Raw genomic sequence first — 24987 nt, forward strand, 5'->3', positions numbered from 1 at the left:
TAAAGATTTTATTTATTTATTCATGAGAGACGGGGGGGGGGAGAGAGAGAGAGAAGCAGAGGGAGAAGCAGGCTCCCAAGGAGCAGGGAGCCCGATGCGGGACTCGATCCCAGGACCTCGGGATCATGACCTGAGCCGAAGGCAGATGCTTAACCATCTGAGCCACCCAGGCGCCCAACAAACAATGATTTTGAAGTAAACATAACAGAGCTTGTAAAACTGGATGTGCTTTCTCTTTAAAATGGACCATTTGGGAAAATAAAAATTCATTTTCATATGCTGTCTACTGTTCAAAATGCCTTTTGGATCTAACTACAGAAAGGTTTGGTTAGATGATCAATCCCAGTCCTTTGGGACTAGACTCATCCTTTTTTAGTGCTCAGGAAGACAATACAATTGGGTGGAAAGAGCACTGGACATAGAAGTGTGGGCTGTTTATTCTGGCTCAGGAGATTGAGTTATTTACTCCTGCTCTCACATTAACTAGATTTGTGAAATCTAGCCATTCACTTAACTACTCTAGGCTTCAATTTTGTCATTTACAAAAGGAGATCAGTAGCTACCAAACTTTTTTGATTCAAAGATTGTTTTAAAAAACAAATCCTAAGAAATTTTCCATGTAGTAAAATGGAAATTTTTTTGCTGTCAGTTGAGTGAGAAAATGTTAATTTTGCCTGGTTTTGTTTGTCTCTGTAATGACTCAGCCACCCCCAAAGGCAGGGACCATCAGTTATGATATTCAGGAGAAAGTACCCTCCAGTATTTGTGCTTCTATGAATCTATGTCCTCGTGGAGGACATTATTTCAAGCATGAATGGGAAGCTATTTTCTGGCCGTGACTCATGGGGAAAAAAAAGAAAGAATTGAGGACTATACCAGATTAAATGCAATAATCAAGGGCTACTTATCACATTAGAACATTAGTCACTATCACTTTTCTGATGCAAACATAAGCATCTTACCCTCTATCCCATCCTCATATATAGACAAGTACTAATGACTATGTATTCAAATAATGTTATTTAAAAAGATGTTACCCTTGTAAGTCAGTATTTTAATAAGGAATTATCATGGGAAGTGAAATTAAACAATAAGCCAGAGGTAGCTCACCCTATATTTTCATAATACATAGAAATTTGTTGCTAATATATAGAACTAAAATTGATTTGAACATTGATCCTGTATTCTGTGACTCTGCTGGATTTCTTAGTTTGGGTAGTCATTTTATAGATTCCTTAGGATTTTTTTGTAAACAATCATGTTATCCACAAGAGCAGTTTTACTTCTTCCTTTCCATATTTATGTCTTTTATTTATTTTTCTTATCTTAATGTATTATTTAGAACATCCAGTATAGTGTTCAATGTAAGTGGTAAGAATGGACACCTCTGCAGTTCCCAATCTTAGGCAGAAAGCACTCAGTGTTTCATTATTAAGAATGATATTAGCTATAGGCTTTTCATATCAGATTAAAACAATTCACTTTATATTGTCAATTTGCTGAGTTTTTAAATGAATTGATGTTGACAGTGGTCAACTGCTTTTTTGGTCATTGTTGCCAAAGAACAAACTCTACAACATTTCAAGCTTTTACAATTCATTAAGATTTGTGTTATGGCCTAATACACAGTTTATCTCAGTGAAAGTCCCATGCCCACTTTAAAACAATGTGTACTGTGCAGTTGTTGGATACTATGTTCTAGATGTGCTTATTATTTCTCAGATGTAGGTCCTTAACAGATATTTTGTGTAGTTTTTATTTCAAAGATTGAGAAAAGATTGTTAAGACTTCCAACTAGGAGTATAGGTTTATCTATTTCTCCCTTTACTTCTGTCAATTGTTTGATTCATGTATTTTGAAAACTTATCAGGTATATACACATTTAAAATTTTTATGTTGTTCTGATGAATTGACGTTTTTATCACTAGGAAATGTTGTTCTCCATCTTTGGCAATACTTGTTGTCCTGAAGTCTATTTTATCTAATAACGATCAAGCAACTCCGGCTTTCTTATGTTCAGTATTTGCATGGTATATCTTTCTCTGTCCTTTATTTTCAACCTGGCCATGCCATTATTTTTAGAAAGCATCTCGCATAAAAATGAAGTATGTTTGTTTCTATCCAAATCATGGAAATCCCAGGTGAATTTTTCTGAAAAGGTCGGAGTCCTTTTCAGTGTAAATAATTACCCTGTTTATTCATTTTAGAAATCCAGTATCTCTGATATTATTTTCACATAACACAGGGCACCCTTGTGCCCATATTTACTCTTCACAGAATGTAATGTGCTTATAGTCAGTGAGGCTAAATTAGTAGGATCTGAGAATAGTATCTTGGGCTCCCAAAATATATGACAGCTAGCTTAATTTGAATTTATATTTTTGGTAATTACTTAGGAGACTCAAATTATAAGTGTATCTGCATTTTCTCAAGGAACTGGCCTTTTCTATTAAAGACATTAAGGGAATTGGGCCTGGAAATTAAGGAAATACAGTAGTTTATGTTTGAGTGAATCACTGTGCAAAAAATGCAAAATGTTAACATTGGGAAATCCTTTTGTCACTCATCCTTATCAAGCATCCAGGGAAATGAAACCAACGCATGCTGGCATAAGAGAATGAGGCTAGAGTTACTGAATAACTACTGTACGTAGTACATCGTAGGGCTGTGAGAAAGACAAAAGTAGTTACAAGACTCCCCACTTGAGCAAATTTGTATTTGTGCTGCATATTTTCCTTAGGCCTCTGGAGCTCCTCCTTCCACCATTCTCTCCCCAACCCTGTGCCCTGGGTGATTGCTCTTCTGGAACAAATCAATGGGGGTCCCTTGATCTCTAGTTTCCAGTTGGTTCTGCTCACTGGTAAACATCAGCAGAAGATCAGACAAAGGGAGGAGAGGAAAGTCTGGATATTTATTCCCTTGGTTCTCATCCTGTGGGGGTCACCAGAGGCTGGCTACCTCTCCTCAAGGAAGGTCAAGGCTCCGATGAGGAAGCTTTTTTCATATGTCTGATTCTTTTTCTGGATTCAAGCAACTGCTCCCCCTTTTTGAATCTACAGGCCTAGGGAGGGTAACAAATCTCACTTTTACCAGCCTTGCGATAGTTAGTTTCCCTGGGTCCTACCCACACCTTTATTAAGTGCTCTTCCGTGTAGCCTATCCGATTGTGGCACATCTTTCCTGCTGGAACCTGACCAACACAGCAATCTGATGCACGGACAGTTAAGAATTTAGGTACTATATGATAAGTGCCATATAAATCTTAAAGACAATTACCGATTTTGCTGAACAAACTGAGAGTAAAGAGAAATCTCCAAGGCCTTGGGATCCTCAGGGAAATTGTCCAGAAGGAGGTAAGATTTGACAAGCAGTAAAAAATGACTATCAAGGAGAGACAAATAGCAAGGAAGTGAGGACAAAATGTATTCAAGGGATGGTGGGAACACAAACCCCGTGCGGGTCAGACCGCACAGGGAATCTACACAGAGACAGGAGAACCTTATGACATTAATATTGAGAAAACATCTTAGGTGAAACTGCTCCCATTCTGAGGAATTTCTCTCCCACTCAAGAAAGTAAGGGTGAAGACTAGTGAAGATGACATTACTGGGGTAACTTCAATGGATGCGCTTCCAACTTCAGTGGATGCGCTTCAATGTCAGTACTTTACTATTGTTAGCAATGGCCCGCTTGCTCCATAACTATGGCCACACGCTATGGCTGAGAACCTTTGCTGTGTGCAATTAAACATCAAGTTGAAGTCTGCACTTTAATGCACTTAAGAATCAGCTTTGACAGAGGTTTTTAACTTGTTAAATTGCACATCCTTGGGTTCGACGTACAAGAAATTTTAAGTCAGTAAATTCTGTGAAGGGACCTGAACGATCCACATTTTTTAACAAGGCATGTACCTGACTCTGATACAAACCCTCTAGGGAGTCACGTGCTTGTGGACAATAATTGGCATTAAAAACTTTCAACCAAAAGAATGAATTAATGGCAGTGGTCTTTTAGAAAGATTCACCTGGCCACAGGATACAGGATAGACTGGGTGTGGAGGGAATAAGGACAAGGAAGGTGGAAGAGTGAGGACTCTAAAAGTCCAAGCAGGTAGATGGGAGCACCTGGCATGAAAAGGCTGGGAAGAAAGGAATTGAAGAGAAGAGACAGATGAACAAATGAAGAATGAACGGGTCTTTCTTTACCAAGTGTCACGATGTGGTGGTTTAAAATATGTCATTATTTTTTTTGTTTGTTTTTGTTTTTGTGTGCGTGACACTCTCCCTATTAAAAAAAAATTGTGGATTCTTATTCCCCTTTCCTGTTTTCTGTGATGTATGGCTTTGGAAACTGGGTTAGAAAAGGCAATCGGGCTTCCTTCTGGCTCTCTTGGGTTACATGCCTTTGGAGCCGTGAGCTGCTGTGAAGTCCAGCCACCCTGGGACCTCCATGTGGTGAGAAAGGAAGAGAAGCCTGAGGAAGTCCAGCTGTTCCAGCCCCAGCTGGTTGAGTCTTCCCAAACCAAGCATCGGACATGTGAGTAAAGAAGCCTAACTCTGACCACTATTTATTTATTTATTTATTTTTTAATTTTTAAAGATTTTATTTATTTGAGAGAGAGAGCACATGGGGGGGTGGTCAGAGGGAGAAGCAGACTCCCGATGTGGGACTCAATCCAGGGACTCCAGGATCATGACCTGAGCCGAAGGCAGTCGCTTAACCAACTGAGCCACCCAGGTGCCCTCTGACCACTATTTAAATACCATTTCATGAGAGATGTTGGGTCAAAACCAGCCTGCCGAGCAGTTCTTGATTTCCTGATCCATAGAAGCATATGAAATTATAAATATTGTCATTTTAAACCAATAAATAAATTTTGGATGTTGTCTTATGTAGCAAAAGTACCTAGTTTACAGGGCGAAGTCAAAGAGGACTTTGATTTTATCTTTCTATGAAATTTGGAAATTGTCTTTTCTCTTTATATAAGGAAGTTATAAAAACCTCAGCAGCTTTTTTACCTTGATTGGTCTTATAGTCACAGTTCATCAAAATATAAATAAATAAATAAATAAATAAATAAATAAATAAATAAATAATCATCTAGTAATATATTCTCAACTTCAAAACCAAATTATTAAATAATTAGAAACAAACTTCTAAGTCATTAGTTCCATGGGGAAACAACCACATTTCCTTTAATATTTTGCACAAAAGTGCTAATGCTTAGAAAAAATTTGTGTAATTAAAATTAAATCACTCCCCCTTAGGAGCAAATCAAATTTGTCTCCCTTAGGAAGAGCAAATCAAATTATGTCTGTCAAATCAATTCACTATACAAGTAGGATGATAGCCCTTTGAGGATGAGTTTTCTTTTATCTCTAAGGGTTTGGTTGTTTGCTTATTTATTTATTTATTTATTTATTTTTAAAACCTCTAGTTGAGAATGTCTCATATATCCAATTGCACTCATTCAAACTCAGAGCTTAACTCTATTTTTAGGCTCCTCTTAGACGGCAGAGTTGAGGCTAAATTATAGATCCTAGAGGAAATCACAACTAGAAAAAGAAAAAAATTTCACATAGTTATATACACCTGCTCCAGCCGGTCTCACCCTCTCTGATCCCACAGTGTATGATAGGTGGAATTCATAAGGGTTGTCTGCACTCATGGGCCCAACCCTCAGAAGCACAATTCCCTTGCTCAAGAAGCCTGAAGGAAAGCACATAAGTAAGAGTGGCATGATTACAGGACTAATCTTGGGTCCAATGCTTTATTTAAAATAAAGACTCCCAAGTGCTGGTGAAAGTGAAGGTGTCTTGGGTTGGAGGGGCTTTCAAGTACTCTCTCCATTACCTTCCCTGCTTGACCACTCCACTACAACCCAAGTAAAAATGCTTAGTGCCTGCTATTGCTAAGCATCAGTACCTCAACTATGATTGTTGTACCTCAAAACCACAAATAACACACCCCAGAAAACAAACCATGGTAAGCTGCTGATTTAAACAAGTTCTGAATTTGTGTTACACGTGATTATTGAAGTTACTCCCCAGATGGTCTCTGAATGTAACAAATCAAGACATATTTCATCCCCTTGGCCATGATTCTTTTTGTAGGCTGTGGGCACTCCAGGAGGATGGCTCAAGATGATGAACTAAAGGGCAGGAAGAAATACTAGATCTTCTGTTTAATTTTTTAAATTTGACAAGTAAGAGAGATGAAGCTTCCTAACATTTAATATTTAGACGGACAGTGTGGCCCCCACTATGTCAGACAGTCGTGTCACCTACAGAATCGGGTGTACGTATCTTTGTGAGGTATTTTTTGTGATAAACCAATAATGAAAATCAGACACAGCAGAGACAAGGGGAGGACAAGGGGCACTGTAGGGTACAGACTCCAGTGCCTTGTAAGAGCCAGACTGGGGCTGAAACAGTGAGGTACCAGCTGGGGAGGGAGTGGGGGACAGCCATGAACAAGACACCCCTTACACTATCTAATGACAGCCCAGCAGTGCTCAGGTGTGGCAGCGTGAATGGGGAGCTGCTACATCGCTACCCGTTGCAAGCCAAGGTAGAAGTCTGCTTTTTAATCTGAAATCTCCTAATTTTAGAATTTAGCACACGTTTAAAAAATAATAAAATAAAATTTAAAAGTGTAAAAAAAAATGATCTGATGCCCACATTCAGCCTGACTTTGTGACCTCAAGGTTCCAGAAAGCTAGTGATCTAAATATCTGTATCCCCTCCTTGGGAATCCTAGCTCTGTCTGCCTGCTTGTGGCCTTAGGCAAGTTACTTAATTTGTCAGAGCTTCGGTTTCCTTATCTGTAAAGTGGAGTAACAACAGCTAAGGTTGGGGAGTAAAGTGATAACACAGTAAGAATCCATTATAAAATACGTATATTCAAATGCAAGTTTCTAGAGACAATATACTTTGCTTGCACCAAAAACAAAATAAAAAATATAGGAACAATGGAAAAATCAGGCTAGCTGAACACCAAATGGTATCAATAAATACAAGAGAAAGTAAATGTCTGGATCTTTGGGACATTTGGGTCACAGAAGCATACATTATATATATATTTATTACACTCGGAAGAAAATCAACCAGCATTATCCTCAAAGAAATTCTGCCAGGTTCCCAACAAGGCCGCCAGAGGCACCAAAACACTCCCCACGTGAAAATCGCATGGATGTGGATGCACAAGCCTAGCTAGGAAAGGAAAGGAGGCATCTCTGTGGGACCACTCCCAAAAAAGGAGAAACTAGCAGGAAAAATGGAAGAAATCAAAAGAAGGTACACAGAACGGGGGTGGGGGAGGGGGACATTGGCTTGGCTGAAATACGGAAAGCCAAGATGCGTACTGAGAACACCACTACTCATCAGTGGTCTTCCAAGTGTTTCTGCCCCACAGTGTGAATGTCCCCTCGCTGAAGTGCTTCTAGCCATTTTTAGCACAAGAAAAATTTCTTTCAACAGAGTTTTGCCTGGAACCTCAGAACATAAAATAAAAGCAGAGCTGTTCTGGGCCGCCTTAACACCTCAAGGTGGCCTCTGAGGGTTGTCTCAATCAATCTGAAGGTTCCCCTAGAAGGAACCTGAAGGTCCTTTTACCTTCAAAGCTTCTGACAAATAGGAAGGGAGAGCTATTGAAGGCCCTTCCGTTGTACAAATCTATGGAGTATTTATCCTCAACATGTCTAATTGTAATAACCACTTCCTTTTGTTAAGCAGTCACTATAAGCCACACATTGTGCTAAGGACTATAGGTACATGATCATATTTAATCTTTACAATAACCCTGTGTGATCTTATTATACTCATTCTTCAAAGGAAAACATTGAGGCCTCGAGAGGGTTGGTAAATCAGCCAAAAGCATATAGTAAAGGAGAGTCAAAACCCACTGTAGTCCGTTGACATTATAACCAACTCCACTGAATTAGATGAGGGTCTGAGAGATGGAACTCAAGATCACTTCTGAAGCAGTCACCTGAGTCCTTCCTTTTCTGGATATTCATGACACTAATATCTGTCTTCCACTTCACATCAACAAACACTTACTAGAACCCAATGTAGTAAAGAAATATATTAAGGTAGCAGGGCAGGTGTGGGGGTCATGACAGTGGGAGTGGCAGGAAAATAAAAAGAATGGAAGGAAGTTTACAGCATGAATGAGATGGCTCTGCCCTAAGGACAGAACAGAAGCCTACCTGGGGGAAGAGACAGACGACATACTCACTAACACAAAAATTCCACAAAGATCAACTGAGAATTGGTTAGGAAAAAAGTAGCTTATTTGTAATAGCAGCAAACCAGGAACAAAACCAACAAAAAGTGTACAAGTCTTTCCTACGGAAAACTATAAAACTTTACTTATTGAGGAACATAAACCAAGACCTGAGTAAATGAAATGATAGGGCAATGTTCATGGATGGGAAGATGTCAGTTCTCTGAAAATTAATCTATATATAATATGATCTGTATTGAAATGTAAATAAAATCTCAACAGTTTTTTTTGTGTCTGACAAATTGATTCTGAAATTCATAAAGAAGAGTAAATATATAGGCATAGCCAACTAAAAAAAGAAAGGGAAGACTGTCTTTCTTTCTTTTTTTTAAGATTTTATTTATTTATTCATGAGAGACAGAGAGAGAGAGAGAGAGGCAGAGGGAGAAGCAGACTCCCAAGGAGCAGGGAGCCCGATGCGGGACTCGATCCCAGGACCCTGGGATGATGACCTGAGCTGAAGGCAGACGCTTAACCGTCTGAGCCACCCAGGCACCTGGGAAGACTGTCTTTCAAGCATCAGACTGTAACTTAGAGTTCTTTGATTGAAACCATGATACTGATGCAGAAAAATATAAAGAGACAAAGCAGACCCATGTCTATCCAGGAATAAGTCATTTCAATGAGGAAAATATGTACAAGGCAACAAGTAATCTTTGGACCACAGGATACATTTTTCATTTCCACTTAAAACATACAATAAAATTCTATCTCTACCTCATACTATGCACAACAATTAATGCAGATAGAATAAATACCTGAACTTCAAAACAAAATTAAAAATAAAAAGAAAAATGTAGAATATTTTTATGAGACTGCAGGGAACATGTTAAGATCTAAATGTAAAAGCCAAAAAAATGCTGATAAATTTATCATATTAAAATTTAAGACTTCCGTAGGACAAAAGATAGGGCATGATTCTGTATGTCTGTCACGATTTGGAAAAATATAAACGGAAAAAACATCATCAAAATACACAGCAAAAGATTAGTACCTAGAATGTCCAAATCAATAATAAAAACTCAAACGACCCGTCAGAAAAAAAGGTGCCAAGGTCATATTTTGGCAATTCTCAAAAAAAGAGATACAAATAGCCAACAAACAAACACATTTAAAAAAAATTTCAGTTCGCTAGGGATTAAGAGAATGCAAAATAAAATAGCAATGCCAAAACATTTACATTTCTAATCCATCAGATAACCTAAAATAAAAAAGATTTGAAATTAAGTACTGGTGAGGTATGGAGAAATGGGGAAAAAGGAATCATAAATTTATGGGGCCACTTTTTAATATCATATTTTTAAAAACCTAAAATATAGATTTAAAATTATACCCCACACACACATTCCTTCTACATTAGAAAATCTATTTCTAGAAGTATTCCTTAGAGATCACATATGCAAAGGGAGATGTGTTCAAGGATGTTGGTCATAGTATTTGTTGGCAGTAACAGAAATTTTAAAGTAACTTGATCGCCTGCTAATATGATACATTTATAGAATGTAGCATTATGAAGCAGTTAAAGGAATGAGTTAAGTCTATTTGTATCACAAATAGAGCTCAAAAACAGAATGCACAGTGAAAGAAAAAACTTAGGGGATGATATAAATAGCACTGAGGAAATAGCAGGAGCAGGTCACCATGAGAAACAGGGAGTAGTCCAGCATGTAGAATGCAGAGGTAGAAAATATAATTGGAAAATTAGCTGGAGCCAGATAGTTGAATATATTGTTAATTACTGTTAGTTTAAAAAAAATAGATTTAGGGGCGCCTGGTTGGCTCAGTTGTTAGGCGTCTGCCTTCGGCTCAGGGCATGATCCCAGGTCCTGGGATCGAGCCCCGCATCAGGCTCCCTGCTCCGCGGGAAGCCTGCTTCTCCCTCTCTCACTCCCCCTGCTTGTGTTCCTACTCTCGCTATCTCTCTCTCTGTCAAATAAATAAATAAAATCTTAAAAAAAAAAAATAGATTTAGTGTAGGCTTTCCTCCTCCATCTTCAAGAATAGCACCTTTGAGTTCTTACTGGTTTCAGCTTTACTGTTTGTAATAAATCCTCAGTACAGAAATCTAGTACAGAGGTTCATCCATGAACTATGAAATTCTACAACCTTTAAAAAAAACATTTTGCTTAGGTTTTCACCTTGGACTCTGGGCTATCTAGCAAAATCTTGGCTATGCCATACATTTGCTTGGTGGTGAAAAGATCTTAGACTTCCCATTTTTGCCCATTTTGATTCCTTTCCCCTCACTAATCTGTTATGTCTTTTCAACAATCAGGTGGAAGGTGAGAAGAAATTTTTCAGATAGTAAGGACCTACCACCAAATGCAAGGAGGAGACCAGGGCTACGCTCTGGCAGTAAGGGGTGTCTCCATCTCCTCCCCGCCCCCTGCAATGGCAGGCCAAGGGCTGAGAGAGCTCAGCTGTTAGGCTGAGAAGTAAGGGTGGGAAAGAAAGCATGCCGCTTGTGGTGGAAACTGCTGGTTGTCTCTCAAAATCTGTTTTCCCATCTTCCATAATAACAGTTCTGTAGGCAGGTCATGCCTGAACCCGTGACTCCATTGTCCAGTGGCCCTTGAAGTTAAGATGTAGCCATGTGACTTCAGTTCTCATCAATGTACTCTGAAGACTAATGTGTGCACCTTGGGGTCTGGGACTTAAGAAGGTGAGCACGTGCCTTCTGCACTTTTGTCCCCTTCCAACCAGGTGGAAGCTGGCCTTGGGGAACGGCATGGCTGACCTCGCTTTCACCATGCAAATGTCAAACATGTCCCAGGGTTCTCCAAGTGAGCTCTTGAGACCCCTGGAGACTGCTGAGACCATTTCAGGGAGGCCATAGGTCAAAGCTATTTTTTTTTCAAAGCTATTTTTATACTAACAAATTACATGCCTTTTTCACCTTCATTCTCTCACAAATGCACAATGGAGTTTTCCAGTGTCTACGTGAAGTGTGATATCACAGCAGTTGGAATGCAAAAGCAGACCTAAGAATCCAGCTGTCTTTTTCTAAGTTAGAAATTAAAGGAATTTGCAAAATGTAATGTTTCTCTTATCACTATTTTGTTGTTGTTGTTTTGGAAAATATGGCTACTTTTCATAAAAATGTGTTATTTATGTTAACCTGCATGGATTTATTGTTATTTTAAAATGACTTAATATTTTTAAATTTCTGTTTTAATTTCTCATATGATAAATATCAATAGATATAGTCCATGTAATGAAAGCTTTTTGAGGTCTTTAATAATTTTTAAAAGTGTAAAAGGGTCTTGTGACCAAAAACAAATTGAGAACCATCGCCCTAGGAGTTAGAGGAACAATGATCTGCATCTCTGAATGACCGTACGGGCTGAAACGGGTTGAAGGTTCTCTGCCCTCATTCACGGTGCAGCTGTTACATACAAGAGAAAAAAGTTTCTGTGTTATGTCATTGTGTCATTGTATCTTTTTATTACAGCAGCCTGGATTTATTCTAAATAATATAGACAACAGTCATATAAGTGGGGCACTACTATATCAAACTAACTACTGTATGTGGCGTTGATTCGCTTGGGCAGTAAGAGAAAGAAATTTTAGGCTGGAAAACTAGAAACACTTGATCTGCCACTGCCAAGTATTTGGTACAATTACTTGTGGTAACTTGGAAGGTAAACCATGTTCCTATGGAGCCCACAGCTAGAGAAGAAATGACCAGAAAGAGCTAGAATGATCATATGTGTTGACTGTTCTCTATTGCATTTAGCAACATACAGCAAGAAATAGATAAACCTGAGAAAGAATTGACCAATTTGTAAACAGATAAAGAGAAAAGAAAGTGTCCAGTAACTTAAGACTTACCAGGTTGAAAAAATCAACTGCTTCTATAACTCCAAAGAGAAGACAAGACTACTATTGTTCAAAGGACTCCTGTTAACACTCTCCCCAGCTTTCCAAAAAAAGGGACCCAGCCCTGAGGCAAAACCCAGATTAAGGATGCTGCCTGTTGTTTTATATGGCTTCAAAGTACTACCATCAAAATGAGAAAACAAAGAAAGAAAACAGCTTAGTATCTATATCTAGAAAAGAACTTGGGTGTAATTACTGGGACATGGAACTAACTGGAAGCAAAAACAGCAGATACTTAACAAATTTTTGAGGAAATGGTTTTACCAAAACAACCATAAGCTTAGCCAGAAAAAGCTTGTTTTTGTTTTTTGTTTTTCAAATTAAGAATAGCTCCCAAAGAAGGCATAGTCTCCCAACACAATACTTTGATGTGGCCATGTGGGATAATGGACGAGAACTTTTCAGAAGGCCAAGGGCTTCAGAAGACAATTGAGAACGAGGAGTTGAAATCACCCTACTGCTAGAGAAAGGATTTGTTATTTGCTATGGTTCAGTGACTACCACATATATTGCCAAAATTCCCTTTTCTGAACAGGAGCCTTTATTTCACTTCTCCTGGTCTTGTTCCTCCACTATTTATTGGTGGCAGGGTGGGAAGAGAATGTGATGTTCAGTTTGTAGGTGGTTGAAGAGTCTAATCTGGACTTAATGGAGAGAACTTACATCAAGTAGAGATTCTTGACTTTTGATCTAATGATGGGATTCTGGGTGTTTTCCTCAGGGGGTGAGTGAGTCCATTCTATGTTGGGAAGGAGGGAGCGTGCTGACATTTGGATTGCCAGAGGGGCAAACTGTGGTAGAAGTTGCCAGTTAGTTTTCTGATCCTTCCATAATTACAGAACTGTAGGCAGGCTCCTGGCCACCCAGCTGGATTATACTTCCCAGCCTGCCTCACAATTACAACATGACTAAATTCTTAACATTGCTATGTGAGCACTATCCAGATCCAGGACTTCAGACCTTCAGAGGTTTATGTTCTCTTCCCCTAATGTGCCAGCTGGAACCATATGTGGTAACAACCACTTCTGTATGTAACAACCATACAACCCTTCTTTGACTCTACAGATGAGGAGAGCATCCTAGGAGATAGCAGAACAACAACATGGAAGGAACCATGGTCCCTAAATGATCTCAAGGAGAAAAGCTGTCTAGTGAATCTGGACTTCACATTGATACTATTCCCTAATAGAAAAAAATACACTTCTTTGTCCTATAAGACACTTAAGTGTTAGGTAAGACCATCACTAGTATATAGCCAATATAAGAAATCCATCTTTTCTTACGCCCTGGACCTGTGAGAAAGTCTTGGGGAAAATTTCTGCATGTATGTATATACGGGTCCACAGGCAAACACAAAAGAGCTAATTAAAGAAAAACCTTGTGGAGTTGTAGTATAATGAAAGTATATATTTAGTTGTTGTCCCTGATTCCTGACACAGAGCTTTTAAAACCTTCAGAATTTCCTGAGTGACAGGACTGTCTTCTGTTGTTCATAATGAACACCTTCTGACCATACCTCAAGTCTAAGCTAGTGAAGTGACTTAGGTGGGGCCCGAAATAATGTCAAGCTAGTGGAGTTTGTTGGCAGAGAGACCAAACATGAGATTAAAAGGTGGGAACTTTCAGCCCCGCTCCCTGGTCTCCAGGAAGAAGGAGAGAGATTGGGTTAGAAAAACTCAGCAATGACATTTGGAGAGCTTTTGGGTTGGTGAACATGCTGAAGTGCTGGGAGGGTGGTGCACCCAGAGAGAACATGGAAGTTCTGCATTCCCAATCCCACACCGTGCCCTACACATCTCTTCCATTTGGCTGTTCCTGGGTTGTACCTTTGTCATAATCCCCTAAATGTAAGTGAAGCATTTTCTTGAGTTCTGTGAGTCATTCTAGCAAATTATCAAAACTGATGAAGGTGTTGTGGGAACCCCAGAATTTATAGGTGATTGGACAGAAATACAGGTGGCCCCTGGAACTTGTGACTGACGTCTGAAGTAGGGGAGTCTTGTGGGACTGAACCCATAACCGGTAGGGTCCATACTAACTCGGATAGTTAGTGTTAGAGTTGAATGCAATGATCAGACATCTTGTTTGTGTTGAGGACTGGAGAATTGGTAGGGAAAACCCTCACACATTTGGTGTCAGAAATGGTACCAGAAAAATAGACACCACAAGAGCTTAAGCCTACATAGGGTACGGAGTAATCAGGGCTGACCCTAACGCTTTGCTTTACATAAACACTTCAGCTTTGCCTCTGCACCCTCTGAACTCTGGGAGCTCAGCTGTGGTGGCATCAACCTCAGCACAATTGTTCTGCTTGCAGTGGCCGAGAACCTCTAGTCTGTTACAATGCCAACCTAAGAAAGATGTTAAATTGGATTTTTCCAACCGCGGACGAATGGCTGAGAACAAATGCAAGTGACTTCATGTCTTACAGAGAGATACCAGACCATTTTACAGAACTTGTTAACAGGTGTCCCCAACCAGTATTATGACCCCTGGCCCATTACCCATGTCCAGGCTTTGTAAGAGAATGGAGATTGGTCAGACATCCAGAGAGCTGGCAGAGAGCTACACGTTTCCTGCCCCTTCCCCACTACCTGCCCCACCGTAAGTCACGTGAGGAAGAATTTCAAGAGTCTGAGACATCACTTTGGATTCCTGAGGCTGAACCGGGTCCAAGAAGACATATGTTAAACTGAATGGAAAACTGAAGTTTTCATTTCATATTGGACTTTTTTTTTAACGAAAAAAATTTTCCCCAGCTTTATTGAGATATAATTGTGGACTGGGCTTTTTATTACCGGCAAGTGAAACTATCTGTTACTATTTGAAAGATTCATTTATTTTTTTATTTAAGAGAGGGGGGAGGGGCAGAGGGGCAGAAGGAGAGGGAGGGGGAAAGAATCTCAAGCAGGCTCCCCACTGAGCACAGAGTCCGACCTGGGGCTCCATCCCATGACCCTGAGATCATGACGTGAGCTGAAATCAAGAGTCGGACCCTTAACCAACTGAGCCACCCAGGAGCCCCTGTCTGTTAATATTTTAAAGTCACCAGGAAAGCTATGAGACCTACCTGAGTTATTATTCAGGGGAGAAGAGAAAGACTCACAGCATGTTCGAAAAGCAAGAGAAGAAAAATCAAGAAGCTCCTGCTGCTTGTGCCCACCAAATGCATGTTATTCAATACACAGGGGGAACTGGGTTTGAGTGGGGATGCCTGCCTTGGCTCCCTTGGGCCTCCACTAATAGCCAAGACTCACATAAAAAACGACTGCCATAGTACCCATTTTCAACAGCAACATCGGGTGAGGCAACAACAACAACAAGTTGATTTTTCTAGTTTTTCTCTCGTCAAGGCCCAAGCAATTAGAACCAAGTCCTTAAACTAAGAAAGCATGGAAGGTTCCGGAATACTGCAGGACAGGGAAACCTGAGGAGGGGAGAAAGACATTCCAGCACAACAAATATCCCCAAACAGTTAACCTGAATATTTAGAGAGGCTTTATGAAGACTACTTATGGCTTTGAACGGCCTAACCCCAGACTTCTTTTATATGACATACAAATTTACATCTGATTTGACTTTGTTCTCTCCGATATCATATCTGTAATATGTTAAAAGCTAAGAAAAAGACAAACAAGTCTGTAGAAAAAATAGGCAAAGGAAAGCAGATAATTTACATAAGAAATACAAATCGTCAATAAAGTATCTGAAAGTGTACTTAACTCTAGAAGTAACTCAAATGTACATTTAAAAGATGAAATACTGTTTCTTACTTATCAGGTTGGCAAAAATCTTAACTATGAATTCTATCTGGTTGGATAGGATCTGGAGAAATATACTTCATTCAATATTGATGGGACTATAACTGGGAAAAGTCTTTTCTGCAGGACCGTTCGGAAATAGCTATGAAAATTAAAAATGCATTTGTATATGAGCATGCACACATGTACATGCATGGCTGTGTGTTTAATGTACAGAAAATAGCCTAGAAGGATCTATAACCAGCTTAACAGTGTTTCTATTTCTTAGGAGAGGAGGGCAGCGGAATGGAATAAGGGTATTAATGAACTTTCACTTTTTACACTGGACTTAAAATTTTTATGACCACAGTGTTATTTTTGTAATTAAAATTTTACATGAAAAATCAGTCACCCTGCTTCTCAAAGATTAAATAGATAGGCAAAATATTTTAATTGATTTATTTCCCTTAAAAATATACATATTAGGTGTTGAGCATGCATTGTCTACTGAAATTTGAGTAAACTTCGGCTACCTGAACCCTACCTTGTTATAGGTAGGTGGTTTAGTATTTTACACCCCAGTTAAGAGGGCTTCCTAATTTGGTAACAATATAAGTACAGAGTGGTGTTTTATATTGCTGAGCAGTATGGACAGGCTTGTTTTAAGTAGTTAAAGATTAAAAACATAATCTTAGGTAAGGTATTTTGAAAAAATTCAGAGATTTGCATTTTTTAGATAAAAATCATGAATTCTATTATTAGCTTTTGTGTTTTTTTTTTTTGGCAGAGACAGCCTCCAATTTTTAGGCGTGCATGACAAGGAAATGACCTTCTGCCAACCCATACTGATGTACTTTCTCATTTTCAGACCAGAATTCTTTCAGAAAAACAGCAAGTCTTCCAAGAAATCTTTTTTTTTAATCTCAAAGTTTTAAGCAAAAATAGGTCATTTAAAATATAGAGACATTCTTACTTGGTCCTCAAAAGATAGAGCCTGGGCAACATCTCTTGGAAAGCCATCGATAACAATGCCTTCTTCATCAGGTATTTGCATCAATTTCTGTTTTATCTCTGTAATTGTCGTTTCCTTTTACAAATTAAAAAAAAAAGATGAAAAAACACAGTTAAGCTAACACTCACCACTGCTATAAAAATCTTTGCAGAATAGAAGCAAATTACCCAGCAGTACCTGTGGGGCCAATTCTCCAGTTGTAATTATTTTAGCAATAAGACTCCATTTCCTATTGCTGCTGGTGTTGTGGATTTTCTTTCGTAATAATTCTCCCACCGAAATGTATTGGAATCCATAACGTTCTGCAATTTTCAAACTTTGAGTACCCTTTCCACTTCCCGGACCACCTATCAGTTAAAACAGGCAAAATTGTGACCTTCTGATACAAGAAGAAACTCCTTTTTATACAGCTACCACCCCTGCCCTGAGATGCAGAGTCTAAATCACCAACAGCAGAGTGGGCAACTCTACACTCGTGCCATTCTCGGTGCTAACTCTGAATGCAGAGCAAGTGTAGACTTAGCCAAGGGAAGGACAGAATGATGATCAACTTTATTAGATGGAAGAGACATCTTTTCCTTTACTTATTTTAGTAAATAATTTAGAAAATTGGACAATGCAGTTGAAAGAAATTGTTTCATGTTCTTCTTTGTAAAACCTAATTGTTTTTTCCTCTGTAATCAAAGAAAAATCTATGGGACACAAGAGACAATGACCAAAATAACAGAAATGTGTTCCATGCCAACAAAGAGCTAATGTGCAATTTGGTGAAATGTAACTATTATTTTTAAACCCAAAGGGACATCAATATTGACAGTTTATTTAAATCTTTTTTTTTTAACTCTGTTCATGGGTCTCCTTGTTTTATCTCCTTTAAATTCCAAAGAAGTTTTATGTAATGAATACAGAGTGAATGGAATAGTTTCTTAAAGCAGAACAGTTTCATAGAGCTCATGATAATTTCAATTTTGTGATATATTAGTATGAAGTAATCAACATTTTGCAATCTTACTCAATACTAATCGTTGGTAATTACCATTTACTTTTTAGAAGCTTAAGTCCTAAAATAATCATAAAATATATGCCTCAGATTTTATTTCCAATCATATTGGATTATTTTAATTTATATTTCTAAACAACCTAGACTAACTGGAATCTAAAATCTGAACAAATTTCTAAATAAAGCACATAGCAATCAGCCCAGTCTGATTTTGATTTGTTACTTTGTTTTTTTTTTTACTTTAAAGACTCTACTCATATGGGAGAGAGAAAGCATGAGCAGGAGGAGAAGGAGGGGTGGAAGGAGAATGAGAGGGAGAAGCAGACTTCCCTCGGAGCAGGGAGCCCAGTGACTCTGGGCTAGATCCCAGGACACTGAGATCATGACCCGAGCTGAAGTCAGAGGCTTAACCAACTGAGCCACCCAGGTGCCCCGATTTGTTACTTTTTAGTAATTCACAAAATGAAATATTTTCAAGTATTTAAGCATAAATTATTGACTATAGACAAAATATTTCTAAAGGTTAATGTCTAATAAGGAATGAAATGTTTTGGTAATACTCACTGGAAAGAATTATAATTTATTAAGCAATATTGAAAAAAAATTCAATAGAAAAGTGAGTTGATGTTCTCCCTACTAATTCAATACATCAAGCTTTGGGGTGGAGTAGAAGTCATTTTATATATAATTATTTAGTAATTATATTTTGCAAATGGTATAAGTAAAAAAGAAAAACAGGTGTTTTGTTTGTTTTTTCTGAGAAGAGTTCTGAATGAGTACACACAGTTGGCCAGGGCTTATTTCCTCTTTAAAAATTTTAAAGTGCAGGGGCGCTTGGGTGGCTCAGTTGGTTAAGTGTTTGACTTTTGATTTTGGCTCAGGTCATTATCTCCAGGTCCTGGGATGGAGCCCCGCCTCAGGCTCCTTGCTTGCTCTTTCTGTCTCTCTTTCTCAAATAAATAAATCAATCTTTAAAAAATTAATAAATAAAAATAAAATTTTTAAAGCACAGAATTCTAAGATCTATGAGAATCATTTAACCCCCAATACCAACTAATACACCTGATAACATGTGGTTTCCCCTTTTTGCTGCTTTATTAAAATCAGGATAGGAACTTGTTTGCATTTTTAACCATTCTCTTTCTAAGAAACTCTAAATCCTATCCTATTAGATTTAACATTATGAATTACTACTAGATTAAATTCATTACTTTGCAAATAAAAAGTAAGTTTTGGTTCTAAATGGCTGTTTCTGGCCTATTAACCTATGGTGCAGTTCATGGATTGGCTTGAAATAAAAAATTATATGAATAACTCCATCAAATTTGAGCTGATTTGATCCTTGAAGAATGAAAGTTATCTTTCATAAACTATATTTCCACACTGTATCTCATAAAACATCAAACTAAGAGAGTATAAATCCCACTGAATTAAACAAAAAATCAAGTATGCTAAGAAAGTTATGGCACCTTCAAGAAAAAAAATTTTTGTCAACTAAAGGAAGCAAATAGCAGACAACACAAACATGATTAGCACAATGGAAGAGAATAGCATTAATTTATTAGATGGGTTTGATTAACAGATTAATTTCATGTTCTTCTCTGAAACCAGAGTGAGCTTAATCTTATTCTATTTATTTATCTCTAATACTTAAAAATATTAGGATCCATCTAACTCTTAGATTTTATAATTAACATAAGAGAGATTCATGTCTGTGCCAAGAAGGCTGGCTTTACTAAAAATTCTGCATCACCAGAAAGGAAATTTTGTTTATTTGAATGTAATACCATGTGGGTATCTGTACCTCCTCCACTCCTTTTTTAGGCTGGTACCAATAAAATTTGTAAGCTTCAGGTACAATTATAATTCCTCAAAAGTCATAAAATTGCCCCAATTTTCTCAGGTAACCTAAAGTTCGGTTTTTCCTTTCTTCTCGTATCTCAGTCCTCTAAAATCTAAAAGTTATTTACACTCATTGGTTCTGCATCATTCCTGGAATACATAAAACTTGATAGTGTGTAAGTCTAAAACCAGTATCACACTCTTGGGAAGCCACTTGATTTCACTGAGTAAAAAAGAACTGTGGAGTTCTTCGAAGTGGAGATTTGAAGCATTTATATCTTCTCCAAAGATCTTAGTTTATTGAAATATTTTAGTCATTTTCATATAAAATTCACAGTGCACAAAAAATTCATGTATGTGTTGTTTTACACAAGAGCATTTTGGTATTACACATTTTTCATGGACAAACAAGCCTCCATTTGTTTAGCCTATTAATAATCACCAAAATTTTAGTAACAGCAACAAGAAAAATAATATTGAAAGAATATTTCATCACAAAATAGCAAAATAATTTCCAATTATTCTTCACCTGTAGCTGTATGTTTTAATATAGCATTTCCTCATCCTCTAGGTAAGGACCTCAAACTTTTAAGCATACACAGACAACATTCCATTTTCAAGAACAGAAAGAGATTTATGGCATAATGGTGGCTACCATATGTCATAAGAATAATGACTTTTAGAAAGAGAGTTTCTATACTTTCTTCCTACAATATTATTTTAAACAATTCAGGGCTAAGTATATTTGCAATTTCATTTTCATTACACTGAGAGATGGACCAGTGTCACTCCTTTTACTCTGGTGAACTTAAATTCTTGTTATAGCTTGGTGTGTTTATTTGCATGCTTTTTTCCTAGTTGCCATCATCATTGTATCTCCTGGAAACAGTACTTATTTGTATGGGGGCTGTATTCATTTTGCCCTCTATTAACATTACTGACAGGAAGAGCTTTGAACATTTCACACTCGATTTTCACTTTTGGTCATCTCTGTGAAAGCTGAGTCAAACTGGAATGTGAGACAATGATGACATATTGCATGTTCACAGGTCTCCTCATGATTTTTACAGATTTTGAGGAGTTAGAATTTGCAAGAATGGTCAAAAATGCGTTTTGCCAAAGACTTTCAACATTTTCCATATCCGTTCCTTGTGAAATGATATCAGACTAGTAATTTCATACTCATTCATAGTAAGCAATGTTAAAAAGTAACTTTTATTATTATTTTGATTAATACTCAGATGTTATGTGCTGTGTAAACACTATTCCATTAGATTTCCTTCTCTGAAACATCAAAACTTAGATTTTATTTTAGGTGCCAGTTTGCCATATGCAAGATTTCATTTATATGAATTGTTACCAACATATTATTATGATTATTATTACCCTCTAAAGTTAATAGTGAATAAAAATTTAATTTGTTGAGTAAAAAAGAAAAAAACATATCATGTTTATTAAAAAAAAAAAAGAAAAAGAAGATAGCAGGAGGGGAAGAATGAAGGGGGGGAAACCGGAGGGGTTGATGAACCATGAGAGACGATGGACTCTGAAAAACAAACCGAGGGTTCTAGAGGGGAGGGGGGTGGGGGGATGGGTTAGCCTGGTGATGGGTATTAAAGAGGGCACGTTCTGCATGGAGCACTGGGTGTTATACACAATGAATCATGGAACACTACATCAAAAACTAATGATGTAATTAATGTATGGTGATTAACATAACATAATAAAAAATATTATGTTTAGAAAACTTCTAATGGATTCAGTTATCTTGTTAAAAGTTAAACAGATAAAACCATAGGACAATAAATCTTGAGGAGATTAATACTTTCAATTCATTATAGAGAATTTCTAGGACATTGTAATGAGAGTCTATAAAAGTGCAATAGGATTAGATTATATAATTATAATAATTCTGTTTTATTGAAAATTATGCTAAAAATATTTCTATCTACTGTCTCTTGAGCTTTTGTTTCTATTTGTCATTACCCAACCTAGTATTTGCAAATACATATAATTAACATAATCTCTTGAAATGTAAATATATAAACAAAGATAGCAATAGCATAAGAATTTTGCTTTCTGTCCTCATACCTATGACAAGAATGATTTTTGGTCGAGGTCTAGTAGGATCAAAAACCTCATATTCCTCAATTAACTCTGCAGTCTCAGAGAGGTCTGTATCACTTTCTATGGAGAATTGATGGATTGGAGGGAGCCGATCATACCGTCGATATGGAAAGTTTGCATTTTCAGGCATTACTGCAAAAGAGTAAGATAACTTTGAAACGGAAAAAAAAAGCATAATAAAACATTTTTTGTACTTAGCCAGTTAGTAGAGGAAACTTTTCAAACTAAATGAGTTTGGTTTTTTTCAACTGGAAGAAGACCCCATCCTGTAAGTGGTATGCAAACTTTTTCTTAAAGGGCCAGACATTCAATATTTTGAACTTCAAACAGTCTCATACTCAACTTGGCCATGGTAGCAGGAAAGTGGTCATAGACAATATAAAAACAAATGGATGAGCTTGTGTTACAATAAAACTTTATTTATAAGAACAGGTAAGGAGTCAGACCCAGGTCATGGGTTATAGTTTGCCAACCCCTGTTCAGAGGAACCTTCTTAAGTACTGCCTAATCTTTCTTGGTAGTTTGTATATATCCGGATCTCTGCAAATGATGCTCCCTAGAGTTGTGTAGTATACAAGCTCACAACTTTCACAACCTTATGCAGCTGCTGACTCCCGTGTTGTTCAAGGCTCAGCCATGGTTCCTGTAGTTCATGGCTCCTTCCTTCCTCACCCTGTGTGTCACTATTCTGGGGGGCACAGAGAAACCCTAACTACCCAAAAGGCACCTGCATAAAAGAAACAGGAGGCCACTTGGCTTTCCATGAGGGATTTAGTTATGGGGACTACTGGACTTTAGCATGGCATCATGCTCATATCGCTTTCTGGGGTGTTGATCAGGTAGAACTTCTCATGCTCTGTTGATACAATAAATGAGGGTATTGACTACTAACCCGCTGGACTCCCTTTAGTTCCACGAAAGGAATAGAGTAGTCTGCAATGATAGTGGATATTCTTTAGAAAATTCTGGGAAGAGTTTATGATAGAAAAGGCACTGACAACAGTATCCTGTTTTGCCTGAAATTGAATTGCTACACCCAACACAGGGCAAAACTCTAGACATTATCCTTAATTACTTTCTTCCCTTACTCTTCACATCTACTGCCATAGATGTTATCTCCAAAACATACCCCAAATGCATATATTTTTCTCCATCTCCACTACCACAACTCTTGCCTAAGCCACCATCATTTACCCAGACTACTATAATAGACTCTTTACTGGTCTGCCTGCTTCTAAATTGTCCCCACTATCCACTGCCTGAAATGCTTTTCCCAATGCAATCCCATGGCCATCTGCTGCTTGCCATTCATGCCTCAGCTCAAATGACACCTCCTATAAGAGAACTTCACTGACTTTTTAATCTCGAGTAGCCACCTAATTTCCAGGGCACCACTCTTACAATGCTCTACATAGCATCTACTATTTCACTATCTGAAAGGTCTCCATTTACTGTTTGCCTTCTCCCATTAGAATGTTCAGTTCCATGAAGCAGGGACCTTACTCATCTGGAACTGTATCCCTGGGATCTAGAACTATGCTTGGCACATAGTCAGTGTCCGATAAATATCTGTGAATTGTTAACAAAGAGAATAGATGACTTCCCATAGAGAAAAGCCAGAAGATGGGTAGGCAGAGTGTGGCCACAGGATAGAGGGCCTTGACCACCACGGTTCAGCTTTAACCTGGTAGAAAGCCAGCAGAGAAGTGTTTTTTGGGGGGGAGGGGGTGAGTAGAGCAGTGACATAATTAAATATGAAATATGTTTTTTAGGAAGATTAATCTGGTGATGGTTAGAAGGGATTGAGTAGGGAGATGAGGAGCAGAAAGAATAACAGCTAGGAGTCAGGTACAGTAATGCACAGGTGAGAAATGAGGGCTTAGAGGCATGGGAAATGGACACAAGTGGTTAGATATGAAGAACATGGTTAGGATTGGGATCTGTGACATGAAAGCAGGTGATATTACAAAAACAATGACCAGGTTTCAAGTCTAAATGAATAAGGAAAACATTGCATTTCATATAGTATCTTTTTGCCTTCTCTCTTCTGCTCCAGAAATAGTGGGCTTCTCTCACTCCTGTCTATATCATACCCTCTTCCTCTATGTCAGGAACTCCTATTCTCTATTCCCTGGTAGCTACACAAACTCCTCCATCCTTCTCTAGCTAACACCCGCTCAGCTTTCTGTCTCCAAGCATTAGCATATCACTTCTTCCAGGAAGCCTACCCTGAACCCCAGCCTAGGTTGGATCCATTCCCCCATTAATATGGTTGATCCTATAGCATATGGTATTTCCTATAGCTCCCACTGTGCTTCTAATTATATATTTATTTTTTTCACCATCAATGTCTTTTTATTCCATATTCAAAATGATCACCAACTTCATTATTTTTATTTCAACAATTATTCCTGACTAACATCTCTTATACAAATTCTTAAAAAATAACCTCAGCATTATATTCTATATAATTTTTATGTATATACCATATACCGTATACCATATATCTTTATGATACATATATATCATACCTATATAGAGTGTTCACTATCTACACTTCTATAGTATTTACAAAACATTTCTTTTTAATGTATTTTAATATTTTATTTTTTAAATTGAAGTATAATTAACATAGCGTTTTGTTAGTTTCACGTGTACAGTGTAATGACTCAACAATTCTATACATTTCTCAGTGCTCATAAGATAAGTGGACTCCAATCCCCGGTATCTATATCACCCATCTCTCCACCCACCTCCCCTCTGGCAACCATCAGTTTATTCTCTATATTTAGGATTCTGTTTTTGTTTGTTTGTTTGTTTTGTTTTAAACTCCACATGTGAGTGAAAACAAACAAAAATTCCTCACGTGAGTGCAATCATGTCATATTTGTCTTTCTCTAACTGACTTATTTCACTTAGCATAATACCCTGTAGGTCACTCCATAAGGGCAGGTTAACATGTTTGTTCTTTCTCAGTGGCTACATCTTCAGTCCTAAAAGAATGCCTGACAATAGCAGTGCTCAGTAAATGGTTATTTTAATGCTCAACTGACTCTCTGACTGACTTCATCGAGATAAGAAAAGAAGGAAGTGCTGGTTTT

At 37.8% G+C, this 24987-nt stretch overlaps 1 protein-coding gene across 1 annotated transcript in view; it reads right to left on the reverse strand.

Moving 5' to 3' along the window:
• Positions 1-24987, reverse strand: part of AK5 (adenylate kinase 5) — a 232738-nt gene that overhangs the window by 199985 nt on the left and 7766 nt on the right. Inside the window, exons 3-5 of the mRNA XM_028102560.1 lie at positions 21851-22018; positions 17095-17264; positions 16879-16992 (exon numbers count right to left, since the gene is read on the reverse strand). Of these exons, the coding sequence (XP_027958361.1) occupies positions 16879-16992; positions 17095-17264; positions 21851-22018 (452 nt within the window). The remainder of the gene's footprint in view (positions 1-16878; positions 16993-17094; positions 17265-21850; positions 22019-24987) is intronic.

Source organism: Eumetopias jubatus, unplaced genomic scaffold, assembly GCF_037043125.1.
Source record: "Eumetopias jubatus isolate StellerSeaLion01/CBP00866 unplaced genomic scaffold, mEumJub1_p1.0 scaffold_4, whole genome shotgun sequence".
NCBI classification, from domain to species: domain Eukaryota; kingdom Metazoa; phylum Chordata; class Mammalia; order Carnivora; family Otariidae; genus Eumetopias; species Eumetopias jubatus.